At 33.3% G+C, this 24,009-nt stretch overlaps 1 protein-coding gene and 1 long non-coding RNA gene across 9 annotated transcripts in view; both read left to right on the forward strand.

Moving 5' to 3' along the window:
* LOC127841439 (protein mono-ADP-ribosyltransferase PARP14-like) overlaps positions 1-7,367 on the forward strand; it is a 118,060-nt gene extending 110,693 nt beyond the window's left edge. For 2 of the 4 annotated variants that reach the window (XM_052370257.1, XM_052370259.1), the window contains exon 30: positions 4,562-7,367. In XM_052370257.1, coding sequence (XP_052226217.1) covers positions 4,562-4,848 — 287 coding nt within the window. In that variant the 3' untranslated portion in view covers positions 4,849-7,367. The remainder of the gene's footprint in view (positions 1-4,561) is intronic. The other 2 variants (XR_008030982.1, XR_008030983.1) reach the window with 2 other exon arrangements.
* A 4,918-nt stretch (positions 7,368-12,285) lies between these two features.
* LOC127841450 (uncharacterized) lies at positions 12,286-23,667 on the forward strand. 5 transcript variants are annotated; one of them, XR_008030987.1, is made up of 10 exons: positions 12,286-12,848; positions 13,030-13,302; positions 14,062-14,160; positions 14,452-14,528; positions 14,724-14,819; positions 15,425-15,506; positions 15,798-18,043; positions 19,009-19,140; positions 19,470-19,595; positions 20,917-23,667. It is a non-coding gene; the product is annotated as an uncharacterized LOC127841450 (long non-coding RNA). The 5 variants fall into 5 exon arrangements; XR_008030989.1 differs by having other exon boundaries at positions 14,062-14,110; XR_008030988.1 differs by having other exon boundaries at positions 12,286-12,732.
* Positions 23,668-24,009: the final 342 nt, after the last annotated feature.

Here is a 24,009-nt window from a genome sequence, read left to right on the forward strand (position 1 = left end):
CAATGAGATAAATATTCATATAATTAAACAATGCAAGCATGCTGAACCGTATGATGACCTATTATTCACAATGGGCATTGAGTGTCCCACTTAAATGAGACTGAGTCACGGTGCATATCGGTGGCCTTTCTGTCAAAATGTTGCCTCTCTGTTCATTCTTGGCTGCCTCTTTGTCATAAACAAGAAAATAGATGATCGACATTCACAAAACATGTAAGAAAATCTCAAATTAAAACCCGTAAACACATTTGTGTATAAAAAGAGCTGGTCCATGAGTTGAAGCATTTATCCAGCTACAGGTTCACAGTATTCCGCAGGTCCAAACACTTATCACAAACGCTATCGAAGATAGAATGATGACAATGGTGGTGGAACAATCGTGCATACATGCCATTTTGATGACTTTTTAACATAGCTTTTCTGTAATATTTAAAATATCTAGTGTCATAGATGTTCAATGTACGCTATATGGTAATTTTTATCAATTTTACTTAAAAAATGCCTACTTTCGCTTTTGTTCAGGCACTGAAAGCCTCTCGATCGGCTCACTTACTTTGCACGGGAAGCCTACAATGAGAGATGTATTTTATACTGAATACGTATAAGCAATCATTATAGTATAAAAAAATACAACGACAACAACAGAACTCTCCAAATTATTAAATCGTTTACCAAAACGTGAAGGTCCCTTTAATGTCTTCAGACTTGCAAATTTAATGAGTTCAATACACTGTCAGATCTTACATCATAAATAACTTACAGGTTTAGTGGTTGCCTGTTAGTCTGAAGCCAGTAGATTTAAGCCCAGGAAACTCAATTTCAAAAGTTGGTTAAGGTTGGGCTAAAAAGCAGGGCAACTAGCTTTTTCCAAGCTTTAACAACTCAATCCAATTAAACATAGAATACAAATTGGCGACTGTGGATCAATTAGGCCTAGGAAATGATTCAACTGCAGCTCACAACAAGACATGATGCATTAAAAGTCTGTCATGTCGGCAAACTTGTTGTTCAATAATTTAAAGAAAATAGATAAAGTATTAGATACACATAACACAACATGTACATGATTCTAGGCATGTTATGCTTTAGCGAGGCAACCAAAATTCTAAAGATGGTTGCCAGTGCAGCAACCAATTGCGAAAAAAAGGGACATATTGTTGTTATTTTGTCTAAGTTATCTCTATACCATAAATATGAGGATAAACAGTGCACACACATCTCGACCTGTGCTTTAAGAATCTTTATGAATTTGAATGGGTTGTGTTCATTTCAAACTTACGATATAAAAAGCTGAAACATAATTTTGAAAACTGAGTTGCGTCTAAGTTTATGCAATAGCGAACAACTTCAGTGCCTTCAGTGCTTTGATTTTAAAAAGAGTTACGTTACTGCACTTTTATTCATTTTATATGATGTAACTTTTCAGGGGTATATCTCAGATATTGTACAAGATTGCTACATGAAATTGCATGGGTGTTGAGATATCAATGAGGAGATTTGCAATGCATGAAACCAATTACTCTTTGCTTTGTTATTTTACAGTTATTTCCCTGTTCATCCATCTGCACCCATCTATAAACAACATTTATTAAATCATTGTACTAGAGCAAAACAAAAATTTAGTCACAGCATACGAAGTATCTGTTGAAAAACATGGCACCCAGGGAGTTGTTGTGTTTCTTAAGCGACTAATTCAACAGATTGTGAACACACTTAAAATAGCATGTTTTACCTCGTCAACAGGTAACTTTATTATGTATTTGCCTAAATTTGACTTTGTTGAAAATGTTTCCGCACTTAAGAAAAACAACCACCTGAGAAGCGGTCAGTTTTTCTTATCCAGACATAAAAAAGCATACGCACATATTTAAAGTCACATTATTTTTTCTTTAAATATGTAAGTTGATAGAAACTGTCTAAATGATGTTTTAACTGAATCCGAAAACGTTAAAAACATAGGGCGCTTGTGAAATTTAAAACTTAAGAACTGTATTGCTCAATCTGCACCAAACTTTCATATGTTCTATAATGAAATGTATTATAATTAGGTCTCTGACAGGACAAAAACAGGATGTCTTTTGGTAAAATGATCGGTTTCTTTGTCATATTGAAAAAAACAACAACAAGTGTACTTATTTGATAGGGTTTTTATGTGGTTAATTGATATTCTACATTATTTCAATCAATACAGGCAATCTACATGATGAAGAATTTGTGACGGTTTCATATAATTAAATTTTGGCAACTAACAGATTATTACTTTTTTATTTCAACATGCTTTAAAAAAAATAATGGTTTTGTACAAATGTGAACCTATGCAAATTGCATTACATGTAAAAAAAAACAATACTGTTTTTAGCTCACCTGATTACAACGTGCTCATGGTGAGCTTTGTTGTGAGTCTTCAGTCGTGTGTCATCAACATTTACCTTGTTAACACTCAAGGGGCCACATTTATTGTCCAATCTTCATGACATTTGGTCAGAACAATTAGGTAAACTATATCTTTGCTGAGTTGGAAATTGCTTCATGTAAGGTCAGAAAAGTAGGTCACTATGTCAAATGAACGGAAAAGTATGTTAACACTCTAGAAGTCACATTTATTGTCAAATCTTCATGAAACTCTGTCAGAACATTTGTTCTTACCATATATCAGCTAAGGTCAAAAATGGTTCAGTACAGTCATTGAAAAACATGGCAGTCAGAGGGCAGGGCCGTTTTTCTTATATGGCTTTAGTAAACCCTAGTTATCACTATAGAAGTAACATTTTAAGTCCAATATTCATGAAACTTGGTAGGCACATTTTGTTCTAATGATATTTGGCCTGATTTTTAAATGGTTCACTGCATTGAAAAATATGGCTGCCAGGGCGCAGGACAGTTTTTGTTTAATGGTTAAAGTGAAACCTTGCTAACACTCCTAAAGTCTAATTTAACTTCTTGAAACCTGATCAGAACATTTGTTTTAATGATATCTCCACCAAGTTCTTAAATTGTTTCAGTTCTGTTAAAAACATAACATCCAGGGGGTAGAGCAGTTTTCCTATTATGGCTATAGTTAAACCTTGCTAACACTCTAGAGGTCACATGTTTAGTCCAATCTTCATGAAACTTTATAAGAACATTTGTTCTGGATCTGGGCCCAGTTTAAAAATGGTTTTTAGTCAATTGAAAACCATGGCTGCAAGGAGGCGGGGCAGCTTCTTATATGGCTATAGTCAAACCTTGTTACCACTCTAGATTTTACATTTACAGTTCAATCTTCACAAACCCTGGTCAGATCATTTGTTCTAATGATATCTCGACTGAATATTGGAAATGGTTCTGGTTCCTTGAAAAATATGGCCTCTAGGGTGCAGGGTAACTTTCCTAATATGGCTAATTTAAACTTTGTTAATGCTTTAATGGCCTCATTTATTGGCCGATCTTCATGAAACTTTGTCTTAAACTTTGTACCGATGATATATTGGCTGATATTGAAACTGGTTCATGTGAGCATAAGAAATAGGTCACTAGGTCAAATAAAAAAACATGTTTAGACTCTAGAAGTTGTTTCCTTTTACCAATCTGCATATATCTCAGTCAGAACATGTTTATGCCCCCCGATCGAATGATCGGGGGTATATTGTTTGTGGTCTGTCTGTCTATTTGCTGTCTGTCTGTCTGTCTGTCTGTCTGTCCATCTCGTCTCGTCTCTTCTCGTCTCGTCTCTCCAATCCATTCTCTCTCTCTCTCTCTCTCTCTCTCTCTCTCTCTCTCTCTCTCTCTCTCTCTGTCTCTGTCTCTGTCTCTGTGTCTGTCTCTCTCTCTCTCTGTCTCTCTCTCTGTCTCTCTGTCTCTCTGTCTCTCTCTCTCTCTGTCTCTCTGTCTCTCTGTCTCTCTCTCTCTCTCTCTCTCTCTCTCTCTCTCTCTCTCTCTCTCTCTCTCTCTCTCTCTCTCTCTCTCTCTCTCTCTCTCTCTCTCTCTCTCTCATTGTATGTGCCTGTCATTGTATGTGTCACAAAACTTTAAACTTGGTCATAACGTTTGCAATATTGATAGCAATTTGATATTTGGCATGCATGTGTATCTCATGGAGCTGCACATTTTGAGTGGTGAAACGTCTATGTCAAGGTCATCCTTTAAGGTCAAATGTCAACAAAAAAATCAAAGTGGTGCATAAGGGGGCGTTGTGTTTCTGAGCAAACACATCTTTTGTTTCTAATGATATCTCAGCTGAATTTAAAAATAAAATGGGCCTAGAAATTACATAGTTATATTTCATACATTACTTTCACTATTTTGAACTCTATATTCTCAGAACAGGTTAGTTCCTTTTAGGGTCTCAGTTGAGCGCCTTAGGGTGCGTTGCCCTCTTGTTATAATAAACCCAGTTAATTTCACTGCTACTAAAATGATGAACCACAGCGCTGAAACACATGAAGTAGCATATTTGTTATTTTAAAATTTGGACTGCATTTTACAGAACATGCATAACGTTATAGTTGAGATGTAAAGTCTGACTGCTAATTGTTACCTTTTATTTTGTTGGAAAAACGTATTTCATGAATCTTACTTTCAGCGACTGTGCATGGTGACGGTGTATACTTCGCAGTTAATTCAGCTTATTCATGTAGCAACACTTACTCGAGACCAGATGCAAATGGAGTCAAAAAAATTTACTACTGTGCAGTTCTTACCGGCGAATTCACTGCAGGCCGTGGAGGAATGCGTGTACCGCCTCCTAAGCCAAGCGGAGGACAAAATGCCTTATATGACTCAGTTACAGATAACACTGTGAACCCGACCATGTTTATCATATTTAATGATACACAGGCGTATCCTTTGTACATAATCAATGTCAAATAGTGGTGAAACCAAAAACTGAACCCTTCATATTTCTGTGGTCGAACATATGAAACATAGTTGTGTGTCTTTGTATATAATTAAAGTTCGACAAAGTCTTTAAAGAATGTGTTTTTTTTCATTATTTGGTTGCATAATGACATTCCTTTATGTAAACTTCAAATTTTTATTTTCTATATGTAGTTTGATATGTCTTCATTTGAGTTTTCCTGCTAGCATATGTTTATTATTGTTTGTCCATTTGTATGTTTGGGTAATGATCTATTGTTCTTATATGCATGATGTTTTTTTATAATTAATTGTGTTGATATATTGTTGTTTATATGTTATTACTACATTATTTGTGTATATGTATTGATTTCCTTGAACCTTCTACACTTGTTTATGTTTACCAACTTTTACTTGTTAAATTGTTATTAAGAATGGGAAAAAATGTAAACATAAGATAAATTTAGTTTAAACCAATTAATTATGCCCCCCTTCGAAGGAGAGGGGGTATATTGCTTTGCTCATGTCGGTCGGTCTGTCGGTCGGTAGGTCTGTCGGTCCGTCCACCAGGTGGTTGTCAGACGATAACTCAAGAACGCATGGGCCTAGGATCATGAAACTTCATAGGTACATTAATCATGACTCACAGATGACCCCTATTGATTTTGAGGTCACTAGGTCAAAGGTCAAGGTCACTGTGACCCGAAATAGTAAAATGGTTTCCGGATGATAACTCAAGAACGCATAAGCCTAGGATCATGAAACTTCATGGGTAGATTGATCATAACTCGCAGATGACCCCTATTGATTTTGAGGTCACTAGGTCAAAGGTCAAGGTCACGGTGACCCGAAATAGTAAAATGGTTTCTGGATGATAACTCAAGAACGCATACGCCTAGGATCATGAAACTTCATGGGTAGATTGATCATGACTCGCAGATGACCCCTATTGATTTTGAGGTCACTAGGTCAAAGGTCAAGGTCACGGTGACCCGAAATAGTAAAATTGTTTTCGGATGATAACTCAAGAACGCATACGCCTAGGATCATGAAACTTCATAGGTAGATTGATCATGACTCGCAGATGACTCCTATTGATTTTGAGGTCACAAGGTCAAAGGTCAAGGTCACGGTGATCCGAAATGGTAAAATGATTTTCGGATGATAACTTAAGAACGCTTTTGCCTAGGATCATGACACTTCATAGGTACATTGATCGTGACTCGCAGATGACCCCTATTGATTTTCAGGTCACTAGGTCAAAGGTCAAGGTCACAGTGACAAAAAACGTATTCACACAATGGCTGCCACTACAACGGACAGCCCATATGGGGGGCATGCATGTTTTACAAACAGCCCTTGTTTAAGCTGGATTGCATTGAAAGCCATTGCTTATCATAACGCTCTTGATTGCTTTTCTTGGGAAGAACCAGTACTTGGTTTGGGGAGATCTAATCCATGCTCCAACAGTGGGGATCAAACCCATGACTTCCTGGTCGCTAGGTGGACCACTTATCCACTACGCCACTGGGACTTCAATGAGGAATTTGCGATGCACATTGAAAAAGATTATGCATTTTAGTTAGTTCATTTATATGTTTATTTATCCTGATACACTAGTTTTACCTATATAACGAAAACTGTTATAATTTTATATTATTGCACTTTTGTTCCTTTTTCCTATACTGGGAAGTCTAAATGTTAGATTGTAAAAGCCCTTGGCAGATGAATGGTCCGTTGGGCAGGCAGTACATTTTCTTAGTTGAACGTTTTTCATTTTATCTTCACCAAACTTTCTGGAAGTGTTTGTTTTCATAGAATTGAGGCAAAGAGTAAAAACCAGCTTCAGCAAGGGCTTCCTAGTTATTGCTCTTTGCTTATACAAAACAATACTCTTTTTTGGTGTTTTGCTCTAATACAATTGTTATCTTACCTTTGCTAAACCTTCATGAAATGGTTGTTGACATAAATGGAGGCCAAGATTGATAACCAGCCAAGTGGCGCCAGGAATTCAGAGTTATTGCCTTTTGTAAAGAAATTAAAAATGTGTCATTCACATTCTACAGAACTTCACCAAACTGCCCAAGTATTGTGTCCATTGTTGAAAAACTGCATGTATTTCAGTACATGACTATGTTTAATATTCGTCAATATGAAATAACTTTTAATGTTTATATTTAAGTTGATTATAAAGAATTTTCTTCGCCGATGTTTTCAACTCTTCAATTTTATGTTTTGTTCATTATTGTCTTGCTTAAAGTAATATTTTCTGCATTCCGAGGGAAGATATAAATTACCCACTCAGTATGTGAGAAAAAGTCTTTGTTGTGGTTTTGGTAGTGGTAAAGAGATTGTATATTTCTTTATGGCATTTTTGCCCTTAACAAAAACGTTTGAAAAAAAGGAACCGGATTTCGCATTGGTACCTGCTTATTGTGATTAAATATCTTTATGTTTTCTGTTGTTGTTTGTTGAGTAAGTCATGCACTTTGTAACTGAACGTTATGTTTGTGGAATAAAACAACTTCATCATATCTTATTGTGTTACAGAATTCAAACATCGCCATTAGTCACTTTGATTGGAAATGTATTTCACAAACTCATACTAGGTTTTCTAGTCTGTGTGTACAATGGCCTGTTAGCTTTTATTGATCTTGTCATAAGAAATCCTTTTTTGTTTCATTTTTGTTCATCTCAACACAACGTGCTTATGGTGAGCTAATGTGATAAACTTTACCGCTGTAGAATCAAGATATTTGAGTCAAGCTTGATGAAATTTGGCAAGAATGTTTATCTTGACAATACATGTATCTGATACTGTGAGGCTAGGTTTTGAAGGCATGTTTAAGAAAAGTTTCTTTTTATTATCATATTTCTAATTCTGTTTTCATTTGAATAGGTTTTACTCTTTCTGTGTTGAAAATTTCAGATAAATCGGCCAACTCATTTGAAAATTATGAAACTTTAAATTTGCCCAAACTTGCAAAATACTGCCATTTTAACGTGACATTTTTTTTTGGTAAATGAGAAATGCATGTTAAAAGATATTTTAGTATCATATTAAATTATTTTTGTATTTATACTGTTGCAAGACTATCTGTTTTTCTCAGAAAATCATTTTCAAGAGAAAAAACAAGCATTTTCTAATTTTACTTGTGTTTTTTTTTAATATACTCAATTGAGGCCAGAAGAGCATTTTCATACCTTTATTATATATTGCATGAAATAAACAATACATGCAGCTTTAAATGTATGTAACCTATCTATTTCACTAGACATTAGGCACCATCTAATGATGGTATCCTAACCTTTGTCATAATATTTCCTGAATTCTGGAGATTTGTGTCCTAAAATGCACCAATTAAGTTTGTCCCAACAGTCACGGTTTGACGGTGTGTCTCTTCTAATGCTCACTGTTTGACGATAGCAGATTTCTATGAAAAAGCTATCTTAACGTATTCTTAAGACCCTAACAGAGGTATACATATTTCAGTCAAACTTATATGTTGACAAGTATCAACTTTACATTGCCTAAAATATGTGTCCCAACAGTCACGGTTTTTGTCCCAACTGTTAAAAGTGCCTCTATTTCTGCTTTAACATCACCCTAAATATAAGCATGCATGTTATTGTCTTCATTGAACAGCCATAGAGAAAATTAGACTGGTCTTTGACCTTTCAGGTTTATCAATTCATCATACTAACTATAGAAATTTTTTGTCCCAACAGTCACGGCGGATTTACTATACACAGATCACAAAATTTTAATGGATCCCAATTGTAATACTCTGTGGTCCACATGATTCCTAAACCTCTGTTATTATAATTTTGCTACATTGCAGTGTTAAATATGCATAAATACACACAAAATAATGGTCTTAATGCAATGGAACATGTCCCAACAGTCACATTTATATATCTAATTAATTCTTAAAAATATGTACACTAAACTGTTAAATATTTCAACAGAAATTATGTTTCTTTTGCTTTGGTTTTCATCCTGCATAAAATAATAAAAAATATAGATCTACTAGGCACATTTGATCACGGAGCGTATATTGACAGGAGTTGACACGAGTATTGACCTTATCGCGATGACGTCACAAAAGGGGCAGTCCCTTAGCGACGGTGAAAACAATGCCCTAGATACGGTCGATTTACTACGCTGATTTAGCACCTCTGCTGATATTTCGTCAATTGCATTCCTATTGGGAAGTCGATAGGTAATTAAATGTCCTGTATTTGGTGTTTTAATGTCTTTTGACTATTATGAAGGGTTAGATTGCACTTCGAAAGCCCGATATGATCAGAAAATAAAACTAATTGGACTTAATGAATGTCCGTACAAATTGCAAGCTGGATGTTGGAAAAATGACCCGACCAAGTGGGCGACGATCGAGTACGGCGACATTCATGATTAACTTTCTCACTGAGACACCGGGTAAATTCGTTTATTCTGTAATAATGGGAGTATCCTTGTAGATGTTGATGTAATGAGTATTGTCGTTCTTTTCAGGGTTCATTTATCTTCGAACATTATAATTCTATTTCTACTATGTCAATTTATCATGCTAATGTGAAGCTGTAAAATACGTAGGGACATCTGGTACATGACTTACTGAAAGCCTTAGCTGTGTTCATTGTAATGAGTACGAGTGACAAATAATAAAATTAACACACATATATCTGTATAAATATTTGTTTTTCAAACATTATTTACCCCCGTTGCTGTCAAACGTAATTTCTTTTTTATGATGTCGATCGTTTATTGTCGTAACATTAAATCATAATACGGAATGACGTCTTTTTTCGGCGTAAGCTGCATAAGCCAGCTTTTCACCCTGACTTGACCTTTGTAAGTGTCCAATAAAATTCAAATAAAATTTCCCGCGGCTAGGTACGAATGAATACACTTCATTTATTCCATTGGCTGATTTGAGTATACCACCAGAACATTGGAAACATATCCGCGTCTTTGTACCACTGTTTTACTGTATGAAACAATTTTATCTCTAATGAAAAGGCTTAATAGATAGAACAGTTTTACACTCAATTCTCGACATCAATACAGTTTGTGCGTACACCTTTTATTTTCAGAGTATGACCAGCGCAAAAGCGTTTATACTTAAAAGGCTATGTTCTCATATTTAGTACTTACTTCCATATTCCTGTCAACATGTTAACATGTAAAAGTATAAAGAGCAGTGGAAGCGAGGCCTCACTTTAAAGAATTGCATTTCAACCCGCGAGGTTTCGGGTCAAGTCGCGGACATTCAGAGTTTATATACAGGTCATCACCGGAGTTCGCGGTCAGTAAAATAATCGTTATATAATAAAGACGCTATCCGTGAACTAGGTTACCTGGAATTTTCTTTAGACCAGAAATATGTTAAAAGAAGATATTCAGCAATATAATTATGGTATGTCAATAATAGATTCTTAATGTGTTTTCAACAATACAATGATAAATATTATTTTTAATAAATTTAACAATAATTATTCCACCATATTGCCTAATGTACTTAAGTTATATTATGAGCATGTAACAGTTTATAGGTGTCTATCGCAACCGTTGATTATTTTTGATGTTTCTACTTCATATACACTTATAGTAATTAATGCAGCATCAACATACTAAAACAATATACCAGAAAGAGAAAAATAATGCATTTGAATATTAACCGTACTTTCGTTTGACAACTGATCATGCGTTTACGAGGTGAACCTAAATTTAGTTTGAGTGCAGATTTGTTTATACGAAACAAAGACACAATATTGTTTTACGGATCATTTCGGCTTACAGGATGGGTGGGTCACGTAAGAATATCGAATATAAAATATATTTTTATAAACAACTGGTAGCAAGGTGAGTTGCAGATAATTGATCAGTAACCACATTTTAACTAACTATTTTGACCTGTTAATTCTTTTCAGCTCAATTCGACAGTGCAAAATGCCCATAATATCACTTTAAGCATGAGCACGATGATTCTCGATACTGTTAATAATCGATCAAATAGCAATGCCCGACAGACCACTAAAACAGGTTTGTTCTCGTGTGGCCGGTTGACTCATATGTTTAAATTTCACTTCCATTCTTCTTTTGGTTTTCTGTTTTGTATCTATAGGTTTATGACCAGCAATATGTTATAATGTAAAATAAGCCGCGAAAACTCCCCGTAACATCCCGTACTGCGTGTGATGCAGCTAAGAACTGCACAGAAAAAGACATTCGCTATCCTTGATCTCATTCATTAAACTATTTACGCCGTATATCTTTTTTAAAGATATTTCTTGTAATTAACTGATACACGCTAAATACATTACTTTTTTTTTACGTAAATTTAATAATTATTAAATACTTAAATAAATTAATCGGGCTTGTATCTTTACGGTGTAAATTGCAAATTGGACATGATTTTATATTTGACCATATGTCACATATCTAATTTAAGCAACTGTTAAGTACATCGGCGTTAATTATTCATCCAAATGACTGCTTAATACTACCAGAAAGAGGAGACATGGTGGCATCTATCGTGTTAAATGACACTGTCTGGACCACCCAGTGTGGTTTATGACACCTTCTTGTCAGTTAAGTTTGGACAATATTTGATCAAAACGAGATAATCGGATTATGCAAAACAAAGGGGCAATTAAACGCCAGAATACAAAAGCTTACACGATTTTAAGACTGATGCAAACAATCAAATGAAAAATATTGCATTTAATTTAATTAAGTGTTTATTTAAGGTGTCAAAGTGTTTTATAAAGCAACTGTATATTCAATTATTTCGGCATTAAAAATTTGGCTTAAATGACTGCTCAGTATCATAAGAGATGACATAGAGGTATCATAAATTGTGTTTAATGACCACATGTGGTTTATGCAGAGCCCCAAGTATAGGTCCCCAGCTAGCTTTATGACACCGTGTTTTCTTTGTCTGGACAGTATCCGATCATAACGAGATAATCGGTTTGTGATGAAGAAAGGGGCATTCAAATGCCTAACATGCGGAAACAAAGTGTTGAAATTGGTGTGAATTAAATAAAAACAATAACATTTATCCTGAGAATTTATTTAATACGTAACAAGGTAATAAGGTAACAAATATAGAGGTTCAAATCAGCTATACTATATGTTGCATATATTTAAAATTTATTGGTTGTTTGTTTTCATCCTTATTTGTGTTCGTTCATTAAATTAAATTTATTATGAAAGAATTTCTATTTCTGGGTATTTTTATTCTAAAAAATGCTCGCGAAGATGTGCTTTAACTTAAGTAAATTGCGAGCAGTGTTAAATATTTCAATGCAAATAAAATGGCGACAGCGCTTTTGTTTTCACCGTCGTCAAGGGGCATGTAACTCTAACTGACGCAAGTGCCCGGATGTTGCGATAAGGTCAATTTGACCCTTACTGTAGTCAATTCAAATTTATGCAAAACAAATCATCCGATTTTATTGGTTTATACGTTATCTTGTTGCTTATTAATTCCTCTTTCAAAAAAATATAACTTTTAGTATATTTACGTTGTTATTAATGGATGTATAGCGAGTTAAACACGAGAAATACACATTTTATGTTTTACCCACGCGCGTTTAACCTTGTCGATACTTTGTTACGTAACCAGTAGCTATCGATTAGTAGAAACGAAAGTAGCTCGCGGTCATAACGCTCCGAACTGATGCTACGGTCTTGGCGATTATGCTTTTGTTTAGCTGTAGGTGGATGGTCCACGGCCGTCCACAAGCTCAAATGACCATATATGGAGAAAAAGGCGGGACCAAACCAAATAGGCTTGCAATGCGCATGCCCGAGCAAAACCGATTGTAAGCCATGTTGAATTGTTAGCGTGAAAAGAAATATTGGATATTTTAATATGATGAGTATTCTAGGTAGAGAATATGGATAGTATTACCATTATTAGTATTACGTCAACATTAACTCAACAATTGTATTGTTGACATGAAGAAAAAGCTATTTCGAGGTTGTTTTGACCATTGATTGCTAAGTAGGTCAAACTCAAAGTTTTAACTTTTAATTTTATTGATATTTTATTTAGTTAAGGAATCTTCGAGTAATAGTTAAAAAAAATCTTTCGCATTCTAATTCTATAGCTAAATCATGTGTTGTTGCTATATTATAAACTTTCGTGCATGAGCCATTTAAATCCGTTCGCATTACTTTTTTAGTTGTTTCCCCTGGAAAATTCGTCGAGTCAGTATCGTATGGGCAATTTGGCAACGATATAAGGAAACAAAAAAATTGCCGTAAAGAGACTGATACCGAAAGTTGGTCGTAGTTTTCAAGATGGCGTCTGTAAATCTCCACGCGAGAAATCGTAACGAAGACAAAATAATGTTATTTTATTGTTTTGACGATGCAAAAGCTTACATAAAAAGAAATGAAATTGATACGAATAACCTACATAATTGGTTACAGCACAAAAACCTTTGGTAATTCAGGTAAATTCATTTTATTATTTTGTTCATATATCTAAACGTAATGATTTCTGTTGAAAGAAGCATAAATTAATAATTCTTCAAAGTTTAATTGATTGTTGTGGTTGTAACCAGCTGGCGTTTGAAAGAAACTCAAACATATTTTAATGAAAAGAGAAAAGAGTAGCAATAACCACGCACCTGCTATGCAAATTATTGCGCAATCGGTGTTCAGGCAAAAAGTTGACCGAAAAATGTAGGGTGTTTTTAACGCTTCACTACGAGCATGAAAGAAGTAATCCAAATGAAAAATTTGCATATGTGGGAGGAGATATGTCCAAATAAGCAGTATCTGACCTTGCCATGACCGGAAAATAAAAAATCATTGCTCAAAAGTGAAAGTAAAAAATTCGAAGGCCAATATTTTGCAGAAAGAAGGCAGATTCACTTGAAATTTAGCTTTTAATAAATCAATTATTGTGTTTTTTAATAAATTCTAACCATTTGAATCAGGTATATGCGCGTGAAATAATATATATTTATTTATTTCCAACACCACTATTCCTGTGCAGTAGAGTTACTCCCCTTTACGCGGAATTATTACATTGTTGTTACGGTGAATTCGGGAGCGATCTTTTGAGCAGTTTTACGGATATCGGTACGATAAACACAGTATTTGTTTGGCAGGAAGAGAAATCGTCTCATTTGGTATCGATGCAGGTATGAATTCACTTAAATCACCTAAATTATTGTGTTAATTATGTCAAAGAAAATCTGTTCCAGATCGTACCCGCGCCATGTCGTACCGGACTTGTCTTCATTTGTAACAAATGTAAAATATAACTTCTGTGATTGATCATAATCATAAACTTAAAAGCTAAGGTACGTTATTAGTTTTAAGTTGATTATACATTTAGGGAGCATTATAATTCGCACACCATCTCATTATTAGTTTTGTTAACGTGTTAAAACTGCTATAATTAATTTCAGTTCTTATTTCATTTACAATATTAATATACAAAAAATAAATGGATATTATTATATATAAAGGTTAGGTTCTAGAATTAACCTTTGCAAAATTGAGGATGCAATGCTAAGACTCGGTTATTATGTGTCGCAGGTTTTGTGCATACCGGTATTGAAATTCTATTTTATTTACTTGTTATTTTATAGAGAACATGACTGACAAAGATCTATTGGACAGTGATTATGATGGGATTTCACAAATACATGAGCACAGTTACATTGTGGTAAGTAACATTTTAAGCAGTTGCATGTTGAAGACATTGAATTTGATGGTTAACAATTATATCCTGAATTAAAACTTAATTATTTAATAATACAGAATATACACATGCCCCTACTGTAAGAAATAATATTATTGTTGGAAATGTACTTTGTAAGTATGATGACAAAAATATGAATGTGTCTGTTCATTTGCATAGATATCGGACTCTGACGAGACACAACCACCTTCACCTTTTGGTTGACAGGAATATTCCAGTGAAAGATCAGTTGTTCAACAGCCTTTTTGACAAACAGTATGTGTGGCTGCATCTTATTATTAATTTTAATATTACTATTAAAATTAAATTGGAAATTACTTCAGTTGGCAAAGGAATTCCAGTTATTTCATCATATGGCGCTACATTAAAAAGATGACTTAAATGGATGAAATATTAAATGCCCTTACAATTGGCTAATTTTGATCTCAGCATGATTTTTTAGCAAACTTTGAAAAAAGAAACATTGAATCAGTAAAAGCTTGTAGAAAACATTTGCGGTTAAATGTTCTGTTCTTTCAGTTTGTCAGTATCACTTAATTAATATTTGCATGCAGTGCACTATTATATTTCAGCATCTTTGGAGTTCCTTTCATGAAGAAAACAAGCTCTTAATTAATGTATCGACAATGATTTACTAAATCCAAGAAGTTGTTTAAAGATATTGAGCTGTTACATACATTCGCCTATTATGAGTTCGAAACTTCTTACAGTAATTATTATAATATTTTTTTAATTATTTTATTATATGTTTATCTTTTTTTGAATAGGTGTGTGTTAAACTATTCTAACAAATAGTGTTTCTGTTTCATCTTACAAAAGTATATAAGATTTAATTTAGCAATGCATTGTCGATCTTTTAGAATTCCTGGTGCTGCCATTCCTAATCAACCGACATATCAGAATTTTGGATAAGAATTCAGATTACTGGCTGCATATTCAACCGTAAGTGTTTTTCCTGTTCAATTTAACTGCTAATTCATAAATAAAACTTTGTTTAAGAGAAATAATATTACTTAGAAAATGTTCTTAAATACCAGGTTGTATCACATTTGTATTGGGTGGGTGGGGCAGTTGTACATGTTTTGGATAATGTTTTTTTTTTAAATACTAACCAAATAAGTTTTTGTTTTTTGAACATTTATTCTTGTTTTGTTGTACATTATTTCAACTGTGATATTGAATCACATGCACATTTGCAATTTAGAAAAATCAACTTTGTATTGTCTATTTCAGGAATTTTTGGGTCCTGGGTTGGTGGGGGGTAACGTGTTTCAGACCAGAATCCTGCCGGACCATCCAATTGCAAGGACATCTAACATAGCTGAAATGTATCTGTAATGAATTATTAAAAGTTTGGATAAAAAATGTGTTCTTAAATCATTATTTTAAACAAATTATACACCCAGGTTGACTATTTTGAAAAAATGAAAAATGACAATTTTTACACATGGGATTTTTCAATGTTTCCGCATTCACTAACATTACTTTAGACAATGTAAGATAGACAAACCATACATATTTGGAAATGGTTTACTAATATCTATCAGAAAATGTATAATTTTACTGGGTTTATGTCAATTTTCAAAATCAGTGGTTATTGCTAAAAAGAGAGACATGTTAATCTATAAAAAATAGTTGGTTTGAAAGAAACACATTTAGCTTTCCTTTTTGTTTTCCTTACAATATTGACACTGGGACCATTGACACGACCGTTTAGTAGACCTTCGTCGAGTCAGTATTGTAAGGACAATTTGGCAACATGGTTAGGAAACAAAAATTTTGCTGTAAAGATACTGCTACCGCATGTTTGTCAAAGTTTTCAAGATGTCGTCTGCCAATCGTCACACGAGAAATCACAATGAAGACAAGATACTTTTATTTAATTGTTTTAACGATGCAAAAGCACAAATTTAAAAACATCAAATTGATAGTATAATCGTTAAATAATCGGTTATAGAACCAAAAAATTCGGCATTTCCATTTTTGTTTTCCTTACAATATTGACACTACCGTTTTGTAGACCTGACTAGAGTGAATATTATTAATGAAATTGTTGTCAAATATTATCAATTATAAGTTGAAGAGAAATACAATTACCTTCCATTATTGTCATTTTGAATACATTGAATCGAGCTCTGATTATTTAACAAATTATCATTCAAGTACTTTTTAAATAAACACAGTAAACTTCTAATGGAAAATAACAGTATCAACTGTTAGCAATTCAGCGTACATTGTTCTGCATGCACTTATTTTAATTTATTTATTATTAAGTAACAGCAGTGCAATCTGTAAATACTGTTCTGGATGCATGGATATTTATACCCAGGTGATGATGGCCATGTATTCACAGCCATGGCAACACAGGGGCATTAAGCAGCGTTTTCTCAGTATTTGATTACTATGTTAATCACTTGAATTTGTACCAAAAAGCGTATGTCCTTCAAGATGAGCCATGTTAGAGCAAAATATTAAAAAAATTGTGAATATGTTATTATTTTTTATTCACCATTTACTAAATTAATACTAAATTTACACTGGCACCTATAAATTCTGCCACACTCATATATTTCTTAAATGATGAAATGTTTGCAATACACTATGGTATTAATTATTTTTATACAATAAGTTTGTAAAGACGTTATCAAATCTATTTAGCTTTTATGTGGCCTGAATATTTATCACAACGGGTAAGTAGAAAAAAGCATGCCTCACAGATAGCTTTTTACTTGCATTAATATTTTGACTTAAAAAAATGAAAGAATTTTTCCCCAATTGATAAAGTATTGTTCATTCCCATATCCTGTCACAAAATTCCTTATTAATTGTCTTTCAAAAATCAAAAAAGTTTTAAAATGAAGACTTATAAAGGTGAAAACATTTGTACTTTCTCTTTTTTTAAGAACAATGTGATTCTATGTACCTTTATCAACTATTGTAATGCCCCCAGTTTGAATGATCGGGGGTATATTGTTTTTGGCCTGTCTGTCTGTCATTCTGTCCCAAAACTTTAACCTTGGTAACCTTGCGATAACTTTTGAAATATTAACTTATGAAATATTGAACATATCAACTTGATATTTGGCATGCACGTGTATCTTGTGGAGCTGCACATTTTGAGTGGTGAAAGGTCAAGGCCATCCTTTAAGGTCTAAGGTAAAACAAAAATCAAAGCGGCGCAATAGAGGGCATTGTGTTTCTGACAAACACATCTCTTGTTCCTATTAAATGAATGAATTCATGATATGGATTTTTTGTTTAATTTCAATTTTTTGTGTTTTTTATATAAAGTGTATACATAAGCAGAAAATAAAAAAAATCTGTTTTGATGAATAATTTCAGTTTTTACTTCATCCTCCCATAAGGTTTGTTGGGTCCATGGGGTGAACCCTTATATGTATGTGAGCCTTGGACATCAGGTTCTGAAATGCCACCATGGTACAGACAAGAATAAGAAGAGAAAACTGGAAAAGGAGAAGGTATTGGACAGAAAAATGGTAACCTTCCCCTCCATGTTGTCATTGATTTTTAGCTCGGCTGTTTTCGAAGAAAACCCGAGGTATTGTCATAGCCAGCTTGTCGTGTCGTGTCGGTCGTCGTGTCATTGGCCGTCCGCGTCATGCTAAAACCTTAACATTTTGTCATTGGCTCTAAAATCAAAGTGCTTCAACCTACAACTTTGAAACTTCATATGCAGCTGCACCTTGATGAGTTCTACATGTCACACGCATTTTGGGGTTACTAGGTCAAAGGTCAAGGTCACTGCGACCTCTTAAAAAAACACAAAAAAATCTGACAAGCTTTCATGTATTTAAAACTGCACCCGCAGCTGAGCGTGGCACCTTTTATGCGGTGCTCTTTTTAGCTTACCTGAGCTCCTTGTTAGTATGCAGAATCTTTATTTTCATAAACAATACAATAGCAATGTCTCATATAAATCAGTCTTTACTGAATTGGAAAGCATTGTATTTAATAACAATTTTGTTAAAAAATAGGATCCAGATGAATCAGCTAAATGTACAAGAATCTTTTATATATAAACTTTGAAACATCAATTTAGCGCATCCTGTAAGCCATTTAATGCAAAAATAAACAATGTACATGTAATGATGGACACAGGATTTTAAAAATGTTCTTAAAATGGTGTTGATTTCAGTGCAAAACAAAATTTTTTGTTCTTATTGTCTTGATGAATGCTCAGATAAAAATATAAGATTTATTTCTTTGGACTTGGTAAAATGCCAACATTGATCAGATCATTCCATGAAGAGTAAAATGTTTACCCTTTTGTTTTATACTGACTAATATTATGACATAGCCTTGCAGTATCTGTTCTTAAACAAATTTGGTCCAAATAGTTGTCAAAACTCAACACTGTGTGATATCAGATAAAATATGCATTTTCATGTACATAAAGTTGTAAAGATATTAACATACTTTTCAGACAAAGACAGTTAGCAGTGAGCAACATTCATATGCTAAATAGAAAACAAGGCATGCAGTGCAGCTCTCCAAAAAATTGGACTGTCCTGCTTCTATCATTCTGAAGGAAGTGTTGATATTCACCCCTGAAGAGGTTGGATGTGTTGTTTTTCTTTTATTAAATTTACCCACAAGCAGGACAATTACTGTACATTACATTGTTTTATTGCAATCATAACACTTAAGAAATCTTACTATTGCACCAATGCTCAAAATCCACTGGTTATATCATCAATTTCTTCTGATTCATACAAATTGTACTTTTGTATTGTGTTTGCCTCATTTTTATTGTTTTTACCTCTGTAAAAGTGTGATAAGCAAAATATGATGACAATTAAATTAAACATCTTCATCCAATCATTTTTTGCTATTGTTGGTTTTAAGCACTGTTTAGGTTGTCAACATTATGTCATTTAATACAAGGGTTCATCAAGCGAGCTGGACAAAAAAATGGCTGCTTCTAATGTGAGGAGTGATCTGAGTAAAGGCATCAAGAAGATAATGGTGGTGTTTCCTAACATCGAACACAAGTACCATACAAGTGGAGAGGTACTGATATGTAAAGTAACACTCTGTAAAGTTAAATTTCTGTTGATTCATTTGCTGTAACATGTGATCAAAATTGTCAACAGTTGCCCCATCATGGGGATTTCTTGTTTACCTGGCACGTAATAATTTTAAAAAATGTAAAAATCTTTTGAATTTGATTTTTTTGCATATGTTTAAAACCAAATCTAAAGACTTTGCTTTATAGCTATTTTTACCAGTGTTAACTAAAAGATGAATAGGATTATGCAGAATATTTAAAAATGTCATCAGACTGCTCCAGCTTTAAACCTGATTTGTTTGGCAGCACTCTGTACCTTTACATTATCCTAGATCTTTCCTTAAAAGATGATGTGTATAATAAAATAACTTACAATTAATTTTCTCTAAATGCTTGAGTTTTGATAGTTGTTATTTGACATCAAATAATAAAACTAAAGATTGTTAAAAGCATGCTCCTGGAATCGAAGGTAGCCACACGCCAGTGGTCGAATGATTTATATGGACTTTTATTAAAAATGACTGTTTAAAGACTTTCTTAAGAAGTCAAGTTTTGCAATAATTAAGATAATAATAACGAAATAATGAGGAGAAGAAGGACATAAAGATTATGCCCTGGTTTCCATTATAATTTCTTTATTATTCCCTGCCGAAAGGCATAGGTATATTGAACTTGCAGTTGTCATTACGTTTGTGTGTGTGTATGTCCATCTTCGCAATCAGCATATTGCAATATGTCAACTAGTAAATTACCTAGGTTGATGAAATTTGGTATGTTGAAAGAGGGACAAAAAGTTGAATGTACAATTTCCTTCATTTTTTTTTTGCCTCCAGCCCAAATTATTGTTGCTGAGTTTAAAGAAATGATTGGAAACTAAAAGCGTGCTGACTCAAAAAGTACGTAAGCAGAGTTGATAAAGTTTGGAGGGCATAAATGGCCGTATTGGGAATATGCACTTCATGTCAATTTCTTTAATATGGTTCAAATTGCTGATTGCTATGGTTATATAAATACAATGCAGCAAATATCCACTAGGGGGCTGCTGTTTTGTCTGTTAACAAGCTCTTGTTAATTTAAGATTCAAATTTTACTGATTATCTTACATGTAACTAATCAACAACAACGCAACCTGGGGTCACACTGTCTGTCAGACACTGAGACATCTACATCTTTTCATTTGACACCTCTTTATAATAATGTATTTATATTAGCTTGAAGATCTGTATTAAAATGCAGATGATCGTACATTGGGGTGATAATGTTTGCAAAGTGCATGTTTATATTAATTGCTGCTATTTAAATTTCTTATTGAATCTTCAACAGAACGCTGGGCTGTTGCAACGTATCGACAGTGATGTTGCCTCAAAAATTAAAGAACTTGTGGTGGAAGAGGGCGTTGCAAATGTTGAAGAAATGCAACGCCATCTGACCTCATTTGTTATGAAGAATGTAACACCTGCTCCATCAAGAACTAAAAGGAGATTTGCCCCTACAAAAAAGTGATCAGATATCACATGAATAAGGCAGCAAAGAAGGGTTGTGATAGCAATGATGACCAACACAACTTGGTTCAGCTTGTGAGTGTGCTTAGTGTGTAATTAACAGTTACTTCAATACAGATATATATATTTATCACATGCCATACCCTGCTTCCCCTTGTAATATAACCATTACGAATATTTTTATCTTACACATGTGTAATATACTTTTTAAGGATTTTCATTGGCTTATTTTCGTTTGATTGACCAATCGCATTTTGTTATGTTGCTGAAATAACATTGCAACGTCAAATGACGTCACGAAATGTAAACAACATTTCGGATTTATCATTAAGTTTGCGAAAATATTTTAATAATTTTTTGTGTCCGGAGCCATATCTTGGAAGTGCTTTGGCGGATGTCATTGAAACTTGGTATGAGTATAAATATGGATAAGAGGATGATACATAACATTTGACAGAGTTATACATCTCATTAAGCAAAATTTAAGAAATTGTGTTATTATATTTTCATCTATTACTTTTCGGCCTAAGATGCTAAGGTCATACATTGTTTTGTAAACGAAACATGCGACATAATTTTCCTTTATCATTTACATTTGTTGTAAATAGTGAGCATATTAAAATTCTGATGTCTGATATTAGTTTGCCTCTTGTGAATAGATTTGTACCATTGTTTTGTTAAATGGACCTTTTCACGTTTTGGTTAATTGACGAAATTGATTTTTTTTCAGATTTCAAAATTTTCGTTGTAGTTTTATTTTAGCGAGGAATCAGTAATACTGAACATTTACTAAGCTCTACAATATTACAGTATTTGCATATTTTGATGATTTAAACACATTAAAAATTTAAAGCATTATGAAGGAATAATTTGGCGAGTTCTGTTGTTATCATTATATTTTGTGACAGTACGATGATTGCTGATATAAATAATAACATAAACATATTACTTACTATACGATCACAGATGGGCGAGTTGTTTAAGTTCTAGTGTTTTACTCAAATGGTCAGTTGTTTAAGACTAGTTAAGGATAACTTTTTTATCTTTGATTTTGTTCTTGTTTAATTATGGAGCTATTTAATTCCGATGTAAACATTTATCTTTTTACATTATTTTATTTATTTCATCATTTTTATTTTTAAAACTTCAACACATGCCAAAATCCGTGAAAATATCCATATACAGGTATGCGTTTATAATTGTGGCATCATTTACGTCAATTTCTTTAAACTATGACTTTTTCCCTTCGCACCAAGACAAGAATATTAATTGATTAAACCAATGGTTATTGTTTGCTTTTGAATGTCTTGCTATTGAACATTTGATAATCTTATCCGGAGGTTGTTGCTTTCCCGGGATTTTATTTTTGTTTTGTTAATTTATTAATTTTCCAGCGTTTAGAAATGTCATGTTTTGCTAACATTTATAAATGTATTTATACTTTTATTCGCACTTTGATCGTAGTACTTTCATGTTTGGCTTTCTTTCACATGGAACGAGTGTTCATTTTATTTTATAAATATCATCTACGGTTGAGTGGTTCGATTTAACTTCTTTAATTTAAGACGCATTCTGCAGAATACACCAAAAATATCGGGTTTGATGAACCTTATATATTTAATGTTGTGCCTTTCTGTTATTAATACGCTCTCCTTTTCTATATTTTGTAATTCGTCTGCAAAACAAAAGCGTTCATATTTGCGCTCTTTTATTGCTATTTTATATTTTTTCTTGATAAAAAATCAATGCATTTTTTAGCATTTGCGTATAACCATAGTTTATTCGATGTTATGGTATGATTTTCTTGAAACGAGATGGTTTGCCACAAACGTGAATGGCAGCAATGTATAGATTGTGTGTAAACCATTTCACCATTTCTCCCATTTCACCTTGAATCAGTAAATATTAAAGATGAAGTTCGTGTAAATAATGCGTTGTTAAAACGTCAATTTTATCTGCATTTTAGGAGACGTATGATGTTAACTGTGTATAGTTGTGAAATTAACCATATTCGTCATTATCGCATTAGTTATGGCGACACTCTTCAAAGATGATCTTAAAATACTTAAAGTTGTAATTATTGTTTATTTGTAACCTTTTAAGTCTAGTCCGGGTTTTCGCAACAAATAAATTTAACCAAACATAGGACTGCACTCAACAGCACTTATGTGGCCAAGGATGGTTAAATCTCATAGATGTGTGTTCATATTGAAATACCATATAAAGTTGTATATATTTATGTATGCATGCATGTATGTATGTATGTATGTATGTAATGATATACATAATAGATATATTTAGTCTTATAGCCTAACAATTGATCCATATGCATCACGCACATTTACCAATAAGGTGTACTCCTTTTTATCATGTTAATGTCATTGATTAAAAAAGTTGCAATATTATATGAAATCATGTTTTCCCTTCATAAACATACCATGTTAACCAGTTCATAACAATATCGTCCATTCTTTATCTTCTACCATCACTTATAAATAAATTGTATAATCCATATATAATGTAAGCTATGAGCTTGTATAAGCTTTGTTGCTGAATAAATGTTGTTCTTGTTCTAAGCATTTTTGTTTGTAACAATGTTTGTCTTAAAACGGAAGATATGCCATTATCAGAGAACATAAAGTCATTGACAATAACAATCCATCAATTATAAGGTAATTACAATGTATAACTTCTAAAATGTAATATAGGCCGTATAACCCTTTCTCCCATAAGAAGCAAAGTGAAAATTCATTTTGCAACCAGCATAAACCCTGAACAGCAACTCGCAGTCTGTTAAGGTTTTATGCTGTTTGTTACTCATCAGTACATAAGGATTGGAAATGAAGCATTTAAAACTTGAATATGTTAAGAAAGGACTTATTTAATTTAATTTTCTAAAGGACTTTAAATGCAT

The sequence above is a fragment of the Dreissena polymorpha genome, chromosome 8, assembly GCF_020536995.1.
Source record: "Dreissena polymorpha isolate Duluth1 chromosome 8, UMN_Dpol_1.0, whole genome shotgun sequence".
NCBI classification, from domain to species: domain Eukaryota; kingdom Metazoa; phylum Mollusca; class Bivalvia; order Myida; family Dreissenidae; genus Dreissena; species Dreissena polymorpha.